The sequence below is a fragment of the Chiloscyllium punctatum genome, chromosome 46 (assembly GCF_047496795.1).
Source record: "Chiloscyllium punctatum isolate Juve2018m chromosome 46, sChiPun1.3, whole genome shotgun sequence".
NCBI classification, from domain to species: Eukaryota; Metazoa; Chordata; class Chondrichthyes; order Orectolobiformes; family Hemiscylliidae; genus Chiloscyllium; species Chiloscyllium punctatum.
The window spans coordinates 45557217-45579162 of record NC_092784.1 but is presented as its reverse complement, the minus strand read 5'-3'; the positions used below and the strand labels follow the sequence as shown (position 1 = coordinate 45579162).

The 21946-nt window shown below is 45.9% G+C and overlaps 1 protein-coding gene across 4 annotated transcripts in view; it reads right to left on the bottom strand.

The window, feature by feature from the left end:
• The window catches only part of LOC140467987 (adhesion G protein-coupled receptor E3-like), a 93012-nt gene that overhangs the window by 33844 nt on the left and 37222 nt on the right, over positions 1 to 21946 (bottom strand). For all 4 annotated transcript variants that reach the window (XM_072564106.1, XM_072564107.1, XM_072564109.1 and 1 more), the window contains 4 exons: positions 21332 to 21481; positions 15988 to 16128; positions 10005 to 10072; positions 2671 to 2793 (listed from right to left, as the gene is read on the bottom strand). In XM_072564106.1, coding sequence (XP_072420207.1) covers positions 2671 to 2793; positions 10005 to 10072; positions 15988 to 16128; positions 21332 to 21481 — 482 coding nt within the window. The remainder of the gene's footprint in view (positions 1 to 2670; positions 2794 to 10004; positions 10073 to 15987; positions 16129 to 21331; positions 21482 to 21946) is intronic.

Sequence of the window (21946 nt, the reverse complement as noted above, 5' to 3'; positions counted from 1 at the left end):
AGGAGAAAGGCTCTTTGGCCTATGCTATCTATTTTAATGCCATTTCCAAGCACTTAACCTATCGCCTTGTATGCCTTGCTATTGGAAGAGCACTTCTAAAGATTTCTTGAATGTGATGGGGGTTTCTGCCTCTCTCACCCTTACAGGCAGAGAATTCCAGATTCCCACCACCCTCTGGGTGATAATGTTTCTTCTCAGTAAAGATGGTAAAGGCTATTTTATTAAGAAAAAATTCTTTCTAATTTCCACGTAATTTGGCGAGAGAGACTTGGACAATGTCCAGGTTTGGGCTGACAGTTAGCAAGTAGCATTGGTCTCACACTAGTGCCAGACAAATACCATCTTTAACAAGCAATGTCATTGTCTCCCTTTGACATTTAATGGTGTTATCATCATTGAATCTCCCAATATCAACATCCTGGGGGTTATCATAAGACCATAAGACATAAGACCATAAGACCATAAGACATAGGAGTGGAAGTAAGGCCATTCGGCCCATCGAGTCCACTCCGCCATTCAATCATGGCTGATGCGCATTTCAGCTCCACTTGCCAGCATTCTCCCCGTAGCCCTTAATTCCTCTAGACAACAAGAACCTATCAATCTCGGCCTTGAAGACATTTAGCGTCCCGGCTTCCACTGCACTCCGTGGCAATGAATTCCACAGGCCCACCACTCTCTGGCTGAAGAAATGTCTCCGCATTTCCGTTCTGAAATGACCCCCTCTAATTCTAAGGCTGTGTCCACGGGTCCTAGTCTCCTCGCCTAACAGAAACAATTTTCTAGCATCCACCTTTTCAAAGCCATGTATTATTTTGTACGTCTCTATTAGATCTCCCCTTAATCTTCTAAACTCCAACGAATACAATCCCAGTATCCTCAGCCGTTCCTCATATGCTAGACCTGTCATTCCAGGGATCATCCGTGTGATTGACCAGAAATTGAACTGGATTGGTCATATCAATACTGCAGCTACAAGAGCAGGTCAGAGACTAGGGGCACTGCAGCAAGTAACTCACCCCCTGACACCCCAAAGCCATCTACAAGGCACAAGGCAGCAGTGGGATGGAATACTTCCCATGTGCCTGGATGGGTACAGCTCCAACAACGCTCAAGAGGCTCAACACCATCCAGGACAAAGCAGCCTCTGCTTGATTGGCACCACATCCACAAGCATCCACTCCCTCCCCCACTGACGCTCAGTAGCAGCAGTGTGTACTATCTACAAGATACACGGCAGAAATTCACCGAGGCTCCCTACACAGCACCTTCCAAACCTAAGACCATTTCCATCTAGAAGGACAAGGGCAGCAGATACATGGGGAACACCACCCCCTGCAAGTTCCTTTCCAAGCCACTCACTATCCTGATTTGGAAATATATCGCCATTCCTTCACTGTCATTGGGTCAAAATGTTGGAATGCCCTTCCTAAGGGCATTGTGGGTCAACCGACAGCAGATGGACTGCAGGGGCTCAAGAAGGCAGCTCACCCCTATCTTCTCAAGGGGGCAACTAGGGATGAGCAATAAATAACAGTCCAGACAGAGACGCCCACATCCCACGAACAAATGAAAGAAATTATTCAATGGACTGACCTCATGGTTACATTCTGAGAAGTACTAACACACAGGGAGAAAGTGGATTTTAATTCAAGAGGGATGGAGACGGAATAAATAATTATGAAAGGATTTGATAGTACCTGCCGAGAGAACATGTGTTGATTTGTGGGTAAGATTATAATCAGAGATGGTCACTAATCAATTCAATTGCGAATTCGGGAGAAATCACTTGCTTAAAAGACGGAATTTGCAAGTGAAAGGATTTGGGACAAAGTGTAGATACATCGAAACATAAAGATAAGCACATCAGCATTAAAGATATAGAAACATATATGAATGGACAATTGAATCATCGAGTCACAGAGTTGTACGGTATGAAAGAGACTTTTCAGTCCAATTTGGCCATGCTGACTAGATATCCCAATCTAACCTAGTCCCATTTGCCAGCACCCGGCCCATATCCCTCTAAACCCTTCCTATTCATATACCCATCCACATGCCTTTTAAGTGCTGTAATTGTACCGGCCTCCACCTCTGGCAGCTCATTCCATACACGTACCACCCTCTGTGAGAAAAAGTTGCCCCTTAGGTCCCTTTTAAATCTTTCCTCTCTCACGTTAAGCCTGTGCCCTCTAGTTTTGGATTCTTCTACCCCTGGGAAAAGACCTTGTCTATTCACCCTATCCAAGCCCCTCATGATTTTATAAACCTCTATAAGGTCACCCCTCAGCCTCCGACACTCCAGGGAAAACAGCCCCAGCCTGTTCAGTCTCTCCCTATAGCTCAAATCCTCCAACCCTGGCAACATCCTTGTAAATCTTTTCTGTACCCTTTCAAGTTTCACACCATCCCTCCTATAGGAAGAAGACCAGAATTGAATGCAGTATCCCAAAAGTGGCCTCACCAATGTCCTGTACAGTGGCAACATGACCTCCCAACTCAATGCACTGACTAATAAAGGCAATCGTACCAAATGCCTTCTTCAGGTCCTTTTTAAAGTTTTGGCAAATCAAAATGAATTACAAGTGAGCCCTAAATCAGAGTTCCGCGGAGATACAATTTCCGACATTACATCCTACATTTGTTTAACTTCCCTTTCCCAATGCTTACCTTCAGGTTCTCCTCAAAATCAAAGTCCTCTTGACTATGCAGTTTTTCACATACATTATAGTCACGGAATAAGCTGATGAGTGAGCAGGTTGGATCATCATGCTCAGGAGCTGAACTGTTACCCTGGGAAAAAGAGAGAGAGAGAGAGAGAGAGAGTCAAGTAAGTTCATGATATTGCACTGGAGAATTCCAGGGTAGAAATTGCACGTGCACTACCAAATCTGTACCAGTCATTGCTGTAACCTGCAGTTCAATATTCTTCCCATGGTTCCGCCTCCATCCTGAATCTTTGCTTGAAGCTGCTTTATCGAGTGAGTGGATTTGCTATGGTGCTGCGTATCACAGGGATTACATTTCTCACTGAGTACATTCATAGAATCATACAACACGGAAACAGACCCTTCAGTCCAACCAGTTCATGCTGACCATAATCCCAAACTAAACTACTCCCACCTGACTGCTTATCTCTCCAAACCCTTCATATTCATGAACTTCTCCAAATAGTTGTTGAATGTTGTAACTGTCCCCACATCCACCACTTCCTCCAGTAACTCATTCCACACATTCTGTATCAAAACGTTACCCCTCATGGCCTTTAAAATCTTTCTTCACTGACCATAAAAATATGCCCCTAAACCTTGAAAGCCCCCACCCTTGGGAAAAGACACCTGCCATTTACCCTTATCTACACCCCTCATGATTTTATAAACTTCCGTAAGGTCACCCCTCTAGATCCTACATTCCAGTGAAAAAACCGTCCCAGTCTATTCAGCCTGAGAAGTGGCAGATGGAGTTTAATTCAGATAAATACGAGGTGCTGCATTTTGGGAAAGCAAATCTTAGCAGGACTTATACACTTAATGGTAAGGTCCTGGGGAGTGTTGCTGAACAAAGAGACCTTGGAGTGCAGGTTCATAGCTCCTTGAAAGTGGAGTCGCAGGTAGATAGGATAGGGAAGAAGGCATTTGGTATGCTTTCCTTTATTGGTCAGAGTGTTGAGTACAGGAGTTGGGAGGTCATTTTGCGGCTGTACAGGACATTGGTGAGGCCACTTTTGGAATATTGTGAGCAATTCTGGTTTCCTTCCTATCGGAAAGATGTTGTGAAACTTGAAAGAGTTCAGAAAAGATTTACAAGGATGTTGCCAGGGTTGGAGGATCTGAGCTACAGGGAGAGGCTGAACTGGCTGGGGCTGATTCCCTCGAGCGTCGGAGGCTGAGGGGTGACCTTATAGAAGTTTGCAAAATCATAGATAGGGTGAATAGACAAAGTCTTTTCCTTGGAGTGGGAGAGTCCATAACTAGAGGTCAATGGTTTAGGGTGTGAGGAGAAAGATTTTAAAGGGACCAAAGGGGGAGAATTTTCACACAGATGGTGGTACGTGTATGGAATGAGCTCCCAGAGGAAGCATTTAAAAGGCATCTGGATGGGTATAGGAATAGGAAGGGTTTAGAAGGATATGGGCCAAGTGTTAGCAAATGGAAATAGATTAATTCATGATATCTGGTCAGCATGGACGAGATGGACTGAAGGGTCTGTGTCTGTGCTGTACATCTCTATGACTCTATGACTCTTCTTTTAACTCAAACCCTCCATTTCTGACAACATCCTGGTCAATCTCTTCTGAACCCTCTCCAGTAGAATAAGTAGGTGGAAGAAAAGCGGGAAAATAACTTGTGTGAGATTCTGTTTGACTGGTCTTTGGTCAAATTAATTAATTGATAAATGGGAATCACCTGATGAAGGAGCAGTGCTCCGAAAGCTTGTGATTTCAAATAAACCTGTTGGACTAGAACATGTGACTTCTGACTTGGTCTAACACTGGCATCCCCACATCATGGGTAAATAGGCTTGTGTCTGGGTATAACAGGAAGCCAGTTTGTCACCTATCCGAAAACGAACTTGCACTGAGTGCACATGTTAATTCGACATCCTGTCCCTGTGTTTCTGGCCACGTTTGTTGACATGAATATCTCTCTCACCTTCCAATGAGAAATGATACCAGGGTAGCACTGGAAAAGCAATATTTATTGCCCAGAGACTGCGAATGGATTGGACTGTGGGTGTAGACTGGGGAGTATGGCGCGATACCACCTGCCCGTTAATCAGTTGGACTTTGATGAACAACTGAAAGAGGAGACTATAAAAACCTCCCGCGAGGCTTTCACTTCCTAGAAATACCGCCCTCTGACTTGCTACACTTTCCCATTAGGCTAAAAAAATGTAAATAAGATGAGCTCTTGAATATTGAAAACTGGAATTTAAAGGTCAGTTCGACACAGTCCAGAATTTTATTTCTCCTTACACACCACTAAATAGAAATTGCTGGAAAAGCTCAGCAGGTCTGGCAGCATCTGTGGAGAGAAGTCAGAGTCAATGTTTCGGGTCCAGTGACTCTTCGCCGGAATGTTACCTCTGATTTCTCTCCAGCGATGTTGCCAGACCTGCTGAGCTTTTCCAGCAATTTCTGTATTTGTTTCTGATTTACAGCATCCACAGTTCTCTTGATTTTTACAACTCTAACACTGCCATGACTGTCTGAGTGACATCTGCATGTTCTCCCTGTGTCTGTGTGAGTTTCCTCCCACAGTCCAAAGATGTACAGGTTAGGTGGATTGGCCATAATACTGGATTAGTGGTGCTGGAAGAGCACAGCAGTTCAGGCAGCATCCGACGAGCAGCGAAATCGACGTTTCGGGCAAAAGCCCTCGGATTGGCCATAATGTCTGTGAATGTGCAGGCTAGATGGGTTTAGCCATTAGCTGATTCCTAAATGTATGCTATACACACACATACACGCAGACACACACACACACATACAGACACACACACACACACAAACACATATGTGTATACACACACACACACAAACATATACATACACACACACATACATACCTACCCACACACACACATACATACCTACCCACACACACACATACATACCTACCCACACACACACACACACACATACATACCTACCCACACACACACACACATACAGACACACACACACACACAAACACATATGTGTATACACACACACACACAAACATATACATACACACACACATACATACCTACCCACACACACACACAAACACACACAAAATTAACCCTTCATTAAAGTATAACCATCATCTGTTCCCTAGCTATATTTGCTCTCCGATCACCCAACCAGACTACAGTAGATGATAACAAAGATTGCAGTGGTAACTCTGCTACTCTCCCATCCTTTTCCCTTGTACGTTTCAATGTTAATCTCTCTGATGGCATGACCCTTCATCTGCCTGGGCTCCAAGGTCTGGAATTCCCTTCAGAAACTGCTCTACCTCTCTCTGCTTCTTGAAGACAGTCCTTAAAACCCACGCTATTTCCTGTGTCCTTATGTATCTCAGCCTTTGATAACAACGGTGTGAAGCACCATGTGGTGTTGCACTATGTGAAGGCACTACACAACTGCACTTGGGAGGTGGCGGTCTCATGGCACTATCACTGGACTGGTCATTGAGTGACAGAGGTAACATTCTGGGAAACTGGGTTTGAGTCCTGTCATAGCAGATGGTGGGAAATTGAATTGAATAAAAGAATCGGGAATTAAGCATCGAACAAATGACCACGTAAGTGATGGTTGGTGGAATAAAACCCATCTGGTTCATTAGTCCTTTCGGAAGGAACTCTGCCATCGTCACCTGGTCCAGACTACACGTGACTCCAGACCCACAGCAATGTAACATCCATGTCCCATGAAACAGTAAATTATTCCGATTTCTTTGTCTGTGATCTCCTCAGGAACCATGTGAAACCTGGATGCTGATAATCACTGAACATAATGAAACAAATGTAGGCCATTCAGCCCCTCAAATCTGCACTGTTAATCTTTAAGGTCTGCCCCAAGTCTCAATTCCGCTTTTAAGCCAGATCCTCACAGCCCTCAACTCATCAAGCCCATGGTGACTCAGTGGTTAGCACTGCTACCTCACAGCGCCAGGGGCCACGGTTCAATTCCACCCTTGGGCAACTGTCTGTGTGGAGTTTGCATGCTCCTCATGTGTGTGTGTGTGTGCGTGCGTGCGTGTGTGTGTGTGTTCCCATAGCCCAAAGATGTGTAGGGAAGGAGGGAATGGCCATGCCAAATTTCTCTGTAGTGCTCGGAGATAGGGTAGGGGCCTGGGTCTGGGTGTGATGCTTGTTGGATGGTCGATGGGCAGAACAGCCTCTCTCAGAGGTCTATGATTTCAAAGAGACCTACCTCCTCCTTAAATGCTTCTCGTCTCCACTACTCTCTGAGGTGTACAAAGTTAAAAATCACATATTGTCTAGCTATTTCTGTAAACTGGGAATGAGAAGCTGTTTCTGTGGATAAAGTGGGTCGTGTTTGTCAATCCACAGTCACAGAATCAGGGAATTCTTCAGGCACAGAAAGAGGCCATTCAACCCATTGTGCCAACATCGGTTCCATTACCCTCCTTTGACTAACCCTTCCACTGACACCCTCCTTTGACTACTGAACTCATCTCTGTATACCTCGACACGGTCCTGTCCCCCTTAGTCCAAGAACTGCCCACCTACGTTCGGGACACCACCCACGCCCTCCACCTCCTCCATGATTTTCGCTTCCCCAACGCCTTACCTTCACCATGGACATCCAGTCCCTGTACACCTCCATCCCCCGTCATGAAGGACTCAAAGCCCTCCGATCCTTCCTTTCCCGCCGTACCAACCAGTACCCTTCCACTGACACCCTCCTTCGACTAAGACCGCAATTTCCCCCCAGACGTGGTCGACGATGCTCTCCACCGCATCTCCTCCACTTCCCACTCCTCCGCCCTTGAGCCCTACCCCTCCAATCGCCACCAGGACAGAACCCCACTGGTCTTCACCTACCACCCCACCAACCTCCATATACATCGTATCATCCGTCGTCATTTCCGCCACCTCCAAACGGACCCCACCACCAGGGATATATTTCCCTCCCCTCCCCTATCAGCGTTCCAAAAAGACCACTTTTTGGAACTCCCTCATCAGATCCACACCCCCCACCAACCCAACCTCCACTCCCGGCACCTTCCCCTGCAACCGCAAGAAATACAAAACTTGCACCCACACCTCCCCCCTTACTTCCCTCCAAGGCCCCAAGGGATCCTTCCATATCCACCACAAATTCACCTGCACCTCCACACACATCATTTACTGCATCCGCTGCACCTGATGTGGCCTCCTCTATATTGGGGAGACAGGCCGCCTACTTGCGGAATGTTTCAGAGAACACCTCTAGGACACCTGGACCAACCAACCCAACCACCCCATGGCTTAACACTTCAACTCCTCCTCCCATTCCACCAAGTACATGCAGGTCCTTGGACTCCTCCATCGTCAGACCATAGCAACACGATGGCTGGAGGAAGAGCGCCTCATCTTCCGCCTAGGAACCCTCCAACCACAAGGGATGAACTCAGATTTCTCTAGCTTCCTCATTTCCCCTCCCCCCACCTTGTCTCAGTCCCAACCCTCGAACTCAGCACCACCTTCCTAACCTGCAATCTTCTTCCTGACCTCTCTGGCCCCACCCCCTCTCAGGCCTATCACCCACACCTTGACCTCCTTCCATCTATCGCATTTCCAACACTCCTCCCCCAAGTCCCTCCTCCCTACCTTTTATCTTAGCCTGCTTGGCACACTTTCCTCATTCCTGAAAAAGGGCTCATGCCCGAAACGTCGATTCTCCTGCTCCTTGGATGCTGCCTGACCTGCTGCGCTTTTCCAGCAACACATTTTCAGCTCCATTACCGAGCCCCAATCTTTGCTTTAAATTTCTTTTTGTTTTAAAAGAAAAGCCACATGACCTCGGAACTCCTGGCCTCGGAACTCCAGGCCTCGGAACTCCCGACCTCGGAATTCCCGACCTCGGAATTCCTGGCCTCAGCACAGACCCAACAAGGTGTCCTCTCGGACTGGCGTGGCAGTCTTTCAGCTTGGCCTGGCAATCTCCCAACAATCCCCCTCCCCCAGTGTGGTGGTCTTTCAGCTGTAGATGGTGGACCCTCGGCCTGGTATGGTCTCAGTGTGGATGTCCGGTCTCGAGGTGATTCTAGGGCGATCTCCCAGCCTCGTGAACCCTGAGATGAAGGCTGGTGCAGTCGGAAGGCAAGGCTCGGAGTAGCCTGGAGTCAAGACCCAGTGCGTCTGGAAGCTAGGCCCAATGTGGCCTGGTTTCAAGCAATGGTATGTTCTGGAGGCTAGGCCCAGTGAGTTCTAGAGGCTAGGCCTGGTGTGGTCTGGTGGTTAGTCCTCGTGAGGACTGGAGGCCAGGCCCAATGCGGTTTGGATCTAGACCTAGTGAGGACTGGAGACTAGGCCCAGTGAGGACTGGAAGCTAGGTCTGGTGCAGTCTGGAGGCTAGGCCCAGTGTGGTTTGGATCTAGGCCCAGTGTGGTTTGGATCTAGGCCCATTGAGGTCTGGAGGCTAGACCTGGTGAGGACTGGAGGCTAGGCCTGGTGTAGCCTGGAGGCTACCATGGACTAGATTGGAAGATCATCGTTCTGAATTTTTTTCCTCCATTTTATTGGAACTGTGATTGAAGAATCTGTGCCCAGGGACCTTTGCACTGAAGATGATGCTATAGGCAACGATTTGTACACATTTCAACTGCATTCAGTTGAGTATGTGACAATAAATCTAATGTGTTTATGTGTTTATTTATCTAAATGTGTTTATTTATCTTTTTGTATTATATTATGGTGGAAGGACTGTTATTCTGAGCTTTCTATTTCATTAATTTTTCTAATTTATTACTGTGATTTTGTACTTTGAAGATCTATAATGCCAGACTTTTTATTTCTTTATTTTTCTATTTTTTTCCTCAGAGTTGGGGTGGCACAGTGGCTCTGTGGTTAGCACTGCTGTCTCACAGTGCCAGGGACCCAGTTTCAATTCCACACTCGGGCGACTGTGTGGAGTTTGCACATTCTCCCTGTGTCTGTGTGGGTTTCCTCCTACGATCTAAAAGTGTGCAGGTCAGGTGAATTGGCCAAGCCAGATTGCCCATTGTGTTAGTCAGAGGGAAATGGGTCTGGGTGGGTTACTCTTCGGAGGGTTGGTATGGACTTGTTGGGCCGAAGGGCCTGTTTCCACACAGTAGGGAATCTAATCTAATTTGTACTCAAGAAACTGTACCAAAGATGGCAGCCTGTAAACTTTTCACTGCATTCGTGTTGGTACATATGACAATAAAGCTAATTCAATTCAATCTCCTGCATTTTTCCCTCAGACATCAATTAGGCCCACATCCTCAGAATGTTCAGAAAATGCCTTGGTGACCGTGGCGTCTTACCTGCATCCACTCTGTCTCCATGGCTGTGGGTGAACATTTGGCAACTTCATCGGAAGGACAGTCAAATTCTTGGGAGACAAACAGAAGGGTGAACTTCAGTAGAATGCAATCATTTTGACTCGTTTCCTGTATCCGAAAAATATCAATGCATTCCCCTACAGTTCCATAAGCAGGTCGGAAGATGCAGCAGAATGTGCTGGATTCATTCTAAAGGGACAAACTCTTATTGAGATTCTGGATGTAGGTTTGCTCGCTGAGCTGGAAGGTTCGGTTTCAGACGTTTCGTCACCATGCTAGGTAACATCATCAGTGAGCCTCTGAATGAAGCTTCATCCTTCCAAACCTCCCAGCGCAGTGAGCAAGCCTACATCCAGAACCTCAACCTGAGCTACAAATCTTCTCAAAACCCGATCTTGTTGAGATATTGAAGAGACACACTCCCCTTCAGATCTACCTTGCCTGACCTGGCCTGAAGTCACCTGCCACAATTCAATGTCAAATTTTGTCCCTATGTCAGGGCACCTTGGGATATTGTGCTGTCTTAAAGGCATTATTGGAATGCAAGTTGTTCTCTGTAATGTCCTCTTGTTTTACAGCCCGATAGATACATACGCTCCTGCAGATATGAATTCTTGAATACCCCAAATTTTAAATCTATCCAATATTTTAAAGAATTTATTATCTCATCATTGGCTGCCCGAGTTGCCCCTTGAGAAGGTGGGGGTGAGCTGCCTTCTTGAACCGCTGCAGTCCATTTTCTGGAGTTAGACCCACAATGCCCTTAGGGAGGGAATTCCAGGATTTTGACCCAGTGACACTGAAGGAACAGTGATATATTTTCAAATAAGGATGGTGAGTGGCTTGGAAGGGAACTTGCAGGGGATGGTGTTCCCATGTATCTGCTGCCCTTGTCCTTCTCGATGGAAGTGATCGTGGGTTTGGAAGGTGCTGACTTTGGTGAATCTCTGAAGTGCATCTTTTAGATGGTACAAGCATCAGTGATGGTTTAGTGACTTTGCTTCAACTGCCTGGGTCCTAAAGTCAGGAATTCCTTCCTTACAACATTCCACCTGTCCCGCCTTGCGTTTCTCCTTTCAAACTCTGCTGAGAACCATCATCTTCATCAAGTTGGCTAATGTTTTTAAAGTGGCGTGTTTTGCTTTGTAACATTAAAAGTGTTCCATAAATGAATATTAGCTGTTGCTGCTGTGCATTCCGTAGAAACAGTGCTTCATGGAGTATTCCGATGATGTTCAGCCAGCACTTTTCAAACAGCCACAATATGTGAGCCGCATGGTGCAGAGTATGGACAATTATTGGGCCTCTGAGCAACGTTATGGTCACCTTCTATATGTAGCCTCTGCTGTTTTGTATTGTCACCAATACCTGGCACAAAGGATTGTCTGTGTTCAAGGCAAGAGGGCACAGAGGTCTAATAAACATCGAAAATAGAGGCAGGAGGAGGCCATTCGGCCCATCGAGCCTGCTCCACCATTCGTGGCAGATCATCCAACTCAGTCCTTGTTCCCACTTTCTCTCCATACCACTTTGTCCCCTTTAGCCTTAAGAATTACATTTAACTCCTTCTTGAAAATATTCAATTTTAGGACCTCCATTGCTTCCTGTGGCATAGAATCCCACAGGTTTCCTGCTCTCTCAGTGGTGACATTTCTCCTCAGCTCAAGATTTCAGGACTCAGGGACATACTTTTAAGGTAAGAGGAGAAAGATTTTAAAAAAGACACGAGGGCCAACCTTTACCCAGAGAGTGGTTCTTGTGTGGAATGAACTTCCAGAGGAAGTGATGGAAGCGTGTACAGTTACAACGTTTTCAAAGACGTTTGGATAAGGACATGAATAGCAGGTGTTTGGAGGGTCAAGCGCAGGCAGGTGGGAATGGTTTAGTTTGGGAATTTAGTCAGCATGGACTGATTGGAGGATTAAAATCTGAGGATGTGAAACAGCAGAGGTCCTTTCCAGGTCTAGGAGAGTGTGGCCCTGAGCTGAGACAGGGACGATGAGGATGTAAAACAGCAGGGTCCTTTCCAGGCCTGGGAGAGCGTGGACCGAGGGGTCTGTTCCCATGCTGTATGGCTCTATTCCAGTCTTGAATGGTTTATTCCATGTGCTTAGACTGTGACCCCATGTCTGGACTCCTTGCTCATCTTTATCCTGTCTGGCCCTGTTAGAATTTTACATCAAACTTTCTGTGAGATTCCCTCTCATTCTTCTAAACTCCGGTGAATATAATGGTAACCAACCCAGTTTCTTTCTCTATGACAGCCCTGTCACCCCAGGAGCCAATCTATCAAATACTCATCCCCTCATGTCACGCAACCATTTAAAGAGATCATGGCTGATCAGTCCACATTCCTGGCTAACTCGACACTCTTTCTCTCCCCTGCCACTCCTCAATAGATTCTTAAGCATCTATCTATCTTTGCCTTAAGAAGATTCAATTAAAAATCACACAACACCAGCTTATAGTGATTTTTAACTACATTTATTTAATATATCATTACTACTCCAATGACATTGTAACCCTTTTGCTGTAAATTCTGTATCGTATGGTCATGTTTCACAACCACCCGATGAAGAAGCAGCTCTCTGAAAGCGAGTGCTTCCAAATAAACCTGTTGGACTATAACCTGGTGTCGTGTGATTTTTAACTCCAGTCCAACACTGGCATCTCCAAATCTTAAAAAGACTCAAACACCCTGTTTTCACTGTCTTTCAAGGAAGGGAATTCTAATGACACACATTCCTCCGAAAGAGAAAGCTCCTTATCGTTAATTTTCGATTTTAAATTAATGCTTACATTGGATCTGTCCTAAAGGTGGGGAGGGGAACGGGATTCAACTCATAGAGTTATAGAATCATAGAATCATTCACCATGGAAACAGACCCTTTGGTCCAACCAGTCCATGTCGACTATGTTCCCAAACTAAACTAGTCCCACTTGCCTGCAGTTGGCCTATATCCCTCCAAACCTTTCCTATTCATGTACTTATCCAAATGTGTTTTAAATGTTGGAGCTGTACCCGCATCCACCACACCCTCTGGATTCCATTCCACACATGAACCACTCTCTGTGTAAAACAAAAAAGCCCCTTGTCTTTTCTTAAATCTTTCTCCTCTCACCTTAAAAATATGCCCTGCAGTCTTGAAATCCCCCACCCGAGGGGAAAGACACCTGATATTCACCTTATTAAAACCGCTCATGATTTTATAAAACTCTATAAGGTCACCCCTCAGCCTCCCACAGTCCAGTGAAAGATGTCCCAGCCTATCCAGCCTCTCCTTATAACTCAATCCTTCCACTCTCGGCAAAACACTGGTAAATCTTTTCTGTCCCCGCTCCAGCTTAATAATATCCTTCCTGTAACAAGGGGACCAGAACTGGGCACAGTCCTCCAGAACAGGCCTCACTAATATCCTGTACAACCTCAACATAACTCCTATTCTCAAAGGTCTGAGCAGTGAAGGCAAGCTTTCTCAACATCCCTAACGACATGTGAAGCAAACTTCAAACAATTGTACACCTGAACCCCCAACTCCTTCTGGGACACAGCTGCGCTGGGAATTAAAATTGAGACAGCAGTTTGAGTTGAGCAACCCGTCTCTGCTTTGCTCTGACAGTTCCCTGGAATTTTCGATCGGGTCTGAGGACCACAGCAACTCTGAGACATCGTGCTGGATGGCAATGTGTTGTTAGTGCCCTCTTGCACAGGGGATGCTCCCTGAGGATTCACTCTGCCAGACCTGGCCAGCAAGACCTGCCTGAGAGTGATCGAGTGTTCAGCACCTTCAAGGTCTCTGAGTAAATGCAGGTTGTTGCTGTCACTGGGTAAAGCACAGAAGGAACATAGAACATAGAACATAGAAAAATACAGTGCAGTACAGGCCCTTCGGCCCTCGATGTTGTGCCGATCCAAGTCCACCTAACCTACGCTAGCCCAATAACCTCCATATGCTTGTCCAATGCCCGCTTAAATGACCATAAAGAGGGAGAGTCCACCACTGCTACTGGCAGGGCATTCCATGAACTCACAACCGCTGAGTAAAAAATCTACCCCTAACATCTGTCCTATACCTACCACCCCTTAATTTAAAGCTGTGTCCCCTAGTAACAGCTGACTCCATACATGGAAAAAGGTTCTCACTGTCAACCCTATCTAAACCCCTAATCATCTTGTACACCTCTATCAAGTCGCCCCTAAACCTTCTTTTCTCCAATGAGAAAAGCCCCAAGTGCCTCAGCCTTTCCTCATACAATCTTCCTACCATGCCAGGCAACATCCTGGTAAACCTCCTCTGCACCCGTTCCAATGCCTCCACATCCTTCCTTGTAGAAGGAAGACATCATGATTTGTGCAAATTTGTCTCTTTGGGGGTTGTTAAATAGGTGCCCAGTGTGGAGCCTTGGAGCTTGTACTGTGTTATTGTCAGACCATAAGACCTAGGAGCAGCAGTAGGCCATTCAGCCCATCGAGTCTGCCCCACCATTCAGTGAGATCATGGCTGATCCAGTCAACACTGGTTGAGGGACAGAGTGCATCGCCCAAATTTCACAGACCTGCATTCACATAGCACCTATCCTGAGCAGCTTTTGCAGCAAGTAGAGCTCTTTCGAAGTGGCATGCATCCAACTGGTGCACAGCAGGATCCCACAAGTGATCAGGACCAGATAGTCTGTCCTCTCTGTGCTCTCGATATCGGGGTAAATATTAGTCAGGACAGTGCCATGGCAGGCATTTTAATATGTTAACCACTGGACAGTACAGTGCAGCAAGTCCTCACATTATGTTGTGGCTGCTCTACTGGTGATCATGACTTTAAGCAAAAGACTTTGAGTAAAATATTGGTTCAACTAGAGAGGGCTTCAGAGGAGAGCAGTGAGACCAGAGAAGATTTGAAAGTCACTCATAAGTAAACCTGGGTTGTAAAAGTGCCCGAATTTTCTGAACTGACAGGACGTACTCTCCTGTGATATGGGAGATCCAGTTTTGGATAAACTGGATGCTGAATGGGGAATGCAGGTCAATGAGAGGCAATCAGTGAGTGAATGCATCAGGGAGAGCAGACAGTCAGCAACTAGAGGGTAGGGCGACTCCATGTCTCTGAGAGTGAGGGGTGGGGGGGGAGGGATGCCCATATCTCAGAGGGAGGGGAGTGGTAGAGTCCATATTTCAGAGAATGGGAAGTGGAGAGAGTCCATATCTCGGGACAGAGGGATGTTGGGAGAGTCAATAATCTGGAAGGCAGAGAATGGTGGAGACCATTACTTGGAGGTAGGGAGTGGTAAACTTCACCTCTCAGATGGAAGGGAGTGGGTAAGTCCATACCTTAGAGGGCAGGTAGTGGTACTGTCCATTACTTGGAGGGAAGGGAGTGGGATTGTCCATACCTTGAGGTGGGGGGGGGGGGGGATAGTGGTAGAGTCTATATCATGGAGGGAGTGAGTGGTAGAAGCCATATCTTGAAGTTTGGGGGTGGGGGTGTGTGTCCATATCTTGGACGGCAGGGAGTGATCGAGTCTGTATCACTGGGAAGTGGGGGGAATGCATATCACGGAAGGCAGGGAGTGGTAGAATCTGTAAGTTGGAGAGTGGGGTATGGTAGAGTCCAAAGCTTGGAAGGTGGGTGGTGGGGAGAATCCATATCTCAGAGGGCGGTGAGTGGTAGAGTCCATACCTCAGAGAGTGGGGAGCAGGGAGAAGCCAAAAACTCGAGTCAAAGTGCAGGGAGAGGGTGGATCCAGATATTAGGGAATGGGGAAAGCCATCAACATTTTCACACAAGAAGCAACAATAAAACAAATCTTGCAATGATTAACGAAATGACAGGCCACATTAACAAACTGACGTTAAAGTGAAACAGGGCCACTTTAAACAAGGACTTACTGTTCTGTACTGAGGTATGAACCTTGTAGCTAAACGGAAAAGGACAGATGGAAATCATGGATTAAAATGTAAAGCACCTACTGATACATATATCGGTGTCATGCATTCTGTTGCCTCCAGACGATGATATAAAGCCAGGGTCACACGTACAGATATAACTTCCCACTGTGTTCCTACAGCTGGCATGAGAACCACATGGGCTGAAGTCACATTCATTAACATCTGTAACAGAGAACGGAATCTGATCACACTGTACACTGTGAGCAAGTGACCACCATTACCTGCAGTACAGGGTGCACACAATTCTATTTCATCCAAGTCCTTTTGCGTCTTTGATAACCCTGGATGTCCACATGATGAAAGCAAATTCTAAATAGCACCTAAAGTGATAAATGATTTTATAATGGTCAGGTTATTTTCTGTTTTTTTCTTTCTAATTTGATGTCATGGCGAAACTGAATGATACTGGCAGAAGAGACGATGAAATAGCGAAAAATCAGATTGAACAAAATATTACAAAAGGGGGTGGATATCTGAAGCTTGGAAGTTGAAACTGTGTTTTGTTAAAACTTAGTTTGTTTGTATCACGTATGGGTCCAGATGATATATTGAACCCCTATAGTGTATAAACAGGCCAGTCAATCCATTGAATCCAAATTGAACCTGTGAAGAGCATCCCAGCCAGACCCACACCATCTCTGTTCCCTTGCATTGTTCATAACTAACTCACTTAGCCTGCACATTACGGGCAATTTACCATGGCCAATTCACCTAACCTGTACACTATGGGCAATATAGCATTCCAATCCACCTAACCTGTGCATTTTTGTACTGTGGGAAGAAACCAGAGCGCCCAGAGGCAGCCCACACAGACACAGAGAGTATATGCAAACTCCATATAAACAGTCACCTGAGGGTGGAATCGAACCCAGATCCCTGATGCTGTGAGGTAGCAGCGCTAACCACTGAGCCATGGTGCCACCCTCTCTCTAAACTTGTGATACATTTCATTTACATTTGATAGAAAGAACATGCTTTTAAGCTTTGCACAACTTTCTGAAATTCTAGGAGCTAACTTCTTTTTTCGCATCACAGCCAATCAGTGTCAAACAAACAATCATGGCGCTTTTCTCTTGTTGTTTTGATTATATGAAATCTGCCGAACTTACAATTGTCCTGATGAACGCAGCAATGGAAGAGGTTTTTTTTAAATTTATTCATCTGCTGTGGGCATCACTGGATCTGCCAGCATTTTATATTCATCTCCTCTTATCCTGAGAACATAATGGTGAGCTACTTTCTTGAACCGCTGTAGTCCAGAGAGTGCGGTTAGACTCACACCTCTACTGGAGAGGGAGTCAAGAATTTTGACCCAGCGACACTAAAGGAATGGCAGATATGTTTCCGAGTCAGGATAATGAGTGGCTCAGAGGGGAACGTGCAGGGAGTGGTGTTCCCATGTATCTACTGCCCTTGTCCTTCTAGATGGAAGTGGTCGTGGGAGTGGAAGGTGCTTTCTGAGGATCTTTAGTGAATCTCTGCAGAGCATTTTGTAGATGGTCCACACTGCTGCTACTGAGCATTGGTGGTGGATGGAGTGGATGTTTCTAGATGTGGTGCCAACCAGGTTTTGATCAGGTCCAGCAACAAGTCTCTTCGGGCGATATCCAGAGTGATTCAAGTTTAAAATCGGAGAAATGTTCTAAGAATACTGACCTCTCTTCGGGAAGGAAACTGCCAACTGGCCTCCATGTGACTCCAGGCCGACAGCAACATGGCTGACTCTTAACTGCCCTCTGGGCAATTAGGGATGGACAATGAATGCTGGCCTAGCCAGTGACACCCTCATCCCGTGAATGCATAAGGAAGAAAAAAGACTTTATAACCAAAATAACTATGGAAACAAGAATAGAAATTGCTGGAAAAGCTCAGCAGGTCTGGCAACGTCGGTAGAGAGAAATCAGAGTTAATGTTTCGGGTCTGGTGACCTTCAGGACCCTGAGGTTCACCTGAGTTCTGACCCGAACCATTAACTCTGATTTCTCTCCACAAATGCTTTCTAACCCTGTGTAATGTTTGAAAGCCAGTTTAAAAACATTCAAAGAAGCATCAGTGTTGATTTCAATTTCTGTCACTCCAGCAAAGAGGGGCTACCCCAGGCCAGAAATCTGGCATTAAGTCAGCAGGATTCAACTTCACTGCTCATTCTATTTTCTGTTCAGACGCCCAGCAGGAGGGAAGAGGTCCCATCACAACTGGATAAGAATTCGTTCACTCAATATTATCCAAAATCAAGGCTGGCATTGAAGGACAACTGTTGCACACGCGCAGGAGAGATATATTCAACTGAGGGTCCCTTCGCCCATTCAGAAGGACAGGAAAAAAAACCCTCACTCTGAAGCACATTCTCAACAATAGTCATCCTGCAATCAACAACCCGAAAGCTAATCAAACTGTTCAGGTGGAAACTTGCAGCATGCAAATTATTTACAGTTTCTGACATTAACAACATGCCAAAATATGTTCATTGAGTGTAAAGACTTTGCTATGCCTTATGTCTTGAAAGTAACAGATTCAGGACAGGTCCTTCCTTCTCTTTGAGGGAAACGTGATGCCAAGACCAAAAATCGAGTAACTTAAAGGAGCCCCTCACATTGTACCCATTGTAGATGCTGCTTAAAGAGCTTTGCAAATAGTTTGTAAGAATTTTGCATGTTAAGGCTATTTGTCAAAAGGAAATGTGGGACATGTATTTTACCACAAACACGTCATCCATGTCTCAGTGGGTAGCTGAATCACCGCTGTGTCAATCTCTTGAGGCTTAGCTTCTACTCCAAGGTCCTGATCTCAGTATCTAGTCTGACAGCTCAGTACAGATTGAGGGACTGTTGTATAATATCCAAACTGACACCACAGTAGAGATTGAGGGACTGTTGTATAATATCCAAACTGATACCACAGTAGAGATTGAGGGACTGTTGTACAATATTCGAACTGACACCACAGTAGAGATTGAGGGACTGTTGTATAATATCCAAACTGACACCACAGTAGAGATTGAGGGACTGTTGTATAATATCCAAACTGACACCACAGTACAGATTGAGGGACTGTTGTATAATCTCCAAACTGACAACACAGTGCGGATTGAGGGACTGTTGTATAATATCCAAACTGACAGCTCAGTAGAGACTGAGGGAGTGTTGTACAATATCCAGACTGATACCTCAGGACTGATTCCTGAAGAAGGGCTCATGCCCGAAACGTTGATTCTCCTGCTTCTTGAATGCTGCCTGACCTGCTGCGCTTTTCCAGCAACACATTTTCAGCTCTGATACCTCAGTACAGTCTGAGGGAGTGTTGCTCAATATATACATTGTCACCTCAGTACAGTGTGAGGGAGTGTTGCTCAATGTGTATATTGTCACCTCAGTACAGACTGAGGGAGTGTTGCTCAATGTGTATATTGTCACCTCAGTACATTCTGAGGGAGTGTTGCTCAATGTATACATTGTCACCTCAGTATAGTCTTAGGGAGTGTTGCTCAATGTGTACATTGCCACTTCAGTGTAGTCTTAGGGAGTGTTGCTCAATGTATACATTGCCACCTCAGTATAGTCTTAGGGAGTGTTGCTCAATGTGTATATTGTCACCTCAGTACAGTCTGAGGGAGTGTTGCTCAATGTATACATTGCCACCTCAGTACAGTCTTAGGGAGTGTTGCTCAATGTGTATATTGTCACCTCAATACAGTCTGAGGGAGTGTTGCTCAATGTGTATATTGTCACCTCAGTACAGACTGAGGGAGTGTTGCTCAATGTATACATTGCCACCTCAGTATAGTCTGAGGGAGTGTTGCTCAATGTGTATATTGCCACCTCAGTATAGTCTTAGGGAGTGTTGCTCAATGTGTACATTGCCACCTCAGTATAGTCTGAGGGAGTGTTGCTCAATGTGTAGATTGTCACCTCAGTACAATCTGAGGTGAATTGTCCCCTTCACACCATGACCCTGATGGTCATGGGCGGCACGGTGGCACAGTGGTTAGCACTGCTGCCTCACAGCGCCTGAGACCCGGGTTCAATTCCCGCCTCAGGCGACTGACTGTGTGGAGTTTGCACATTCTCCCCGTGTCTGCGTGGGTTTCCTCCGGGTGCTCCGGTTTCCTCCCACAGTCCAAAGATGTGCAGGCCAGGTGAATTGGCCATGCTAAATTGCCCATAGTGTTAGGTAAGGGGTAAATGTAGATGTAGGGGTATGGGTGGGTTACGCTTCGGCGGGGCGGTGTGGACTTGTTGGGCCGAAGGGCCTGTTTCCACACTGTAAGTAATCTAATCTAATCTAATGATCATTAATATACACCCGGATCCCCCGGATCCCAATACCAACCACTGGGGAACTGTACTAGAAACTTTCCTCCATCCCCCGCTGCTTTGATAACTTTGTTTTGTATCCTTCAAAAAAACGTTTTATGCAGTGTGCTATCGTCTCTGACCACAATGACACCCTTCAAGATTATTTGCTGTAAAGTTATATGGGATTCATGCAGCCGTTAGTGAAATTTTTTTTAGATTAGATTACTTACAGTGTGGAAACAGGCACTTCGGCCCAACAAGTCCACACTGACCCGCCAAAGCGCAACCCACCCATACCCCTACATCTACATCACCCATACCCCTACATTCTACATCTACTCCTTACCTAACACTACGGGCAATTTAGCATGGCCAATTCACCTGACCTGCACATTTTTGGACTGTGGGAGGAAACCGGAGCACCCGGAGGAAACCCACGCAGACACAGGGAGAACGTGCAAACTCCACACAGTCAGTCGCCTGAGTCGGGAATTGAACCCAGATCTCAGGCGCTGTGAGGCAGCAGTGCTAACCACTGTGCCACCGTGCCGCCCAATTTAATCAACATGAATCTTTCTTTCTCTAATTGTTTCTGACCTGCCCTAACAAAGTGATCTCTCAGAAAGCCCACTGGATGGCAAGACAAGTTCATTCAGTGGGGTAGTAATTCTTAAATGACAACAGTACAGTCCGGAGATCATCTGTTGGCAATTGCCCCTCGATTTCAGACCCCAGCATTTGTCAAGACTCCTTGTGGTAGACTGGTAGTGTCCTAACCTCAATCCCACCTGCTCCCGAGTTGTGTAATGCTACTTCTGTACAAATTGATTCAGAAATATATAGAACATGGAACGTTACAGTGCAGTCCAGGCCCTTCACCCCTCAATGATGCGCCCCAGGAGGTCTGAGTTAACCCCTGCTTGGTGTGTCATAACATCCTGAACACATTGGTCAGAAAACATTGGAAAAAATGTCTCAGGAGGTTTAAGCCACCAAGCAAGAATATGAAATAAACCTTCCAGGGAACATTACTTACTTTTTAAGGTGAATCAGGGCAATGATAGTCTTACCTTGACAGCCTCTCCCGTATCTGGTAAAAGTCATCTCTCCATTTGACTGGGCAAATCCTTCATGGCATGTACAGTAGAAACTCCCTGCATTGTTATGGCAGCTTGCATTATCTCCACATATTGCTGGAGAAGTCACACACTCATTGTAATCTGTAAGGGAATCCAGGAATATAAAATACTCTTGGGTTTCAAGGTCTGGATCGTTTTTGGTTTGAATGGTGTAACGTGTAACATCGATAGGCTGAGAGACAGGAGTCCATGCAACTTACTAAAGGACAGGGACAGCAAATGAGAATCGTGAAGAAATTGGGGAGTGGGTGAAATTGGAAGAAAGTGGAAGTAGGGAAGCTTTTGAAGATTTGTGTCTAATTTCCAGAAGTATAAAGGGGGAGGAGTAGAGGAACACTACTGGTGATAATTCAGAGACAGACATGTGTAGCTTTGATTAGGGATGAGTGTGAGCTTGAAGTTAAGAAGTCAGGAAGTCAGAATGAGACCGACATTGCACCATCCTGTGGAAATATCAAAACATTATGGCACAGAAAGAGATCCTTCGGTCCATTGAATCTGTAGTCTCAGGAAACCAATAGGAGTTGTTGTTGAACTGCGCTGGGC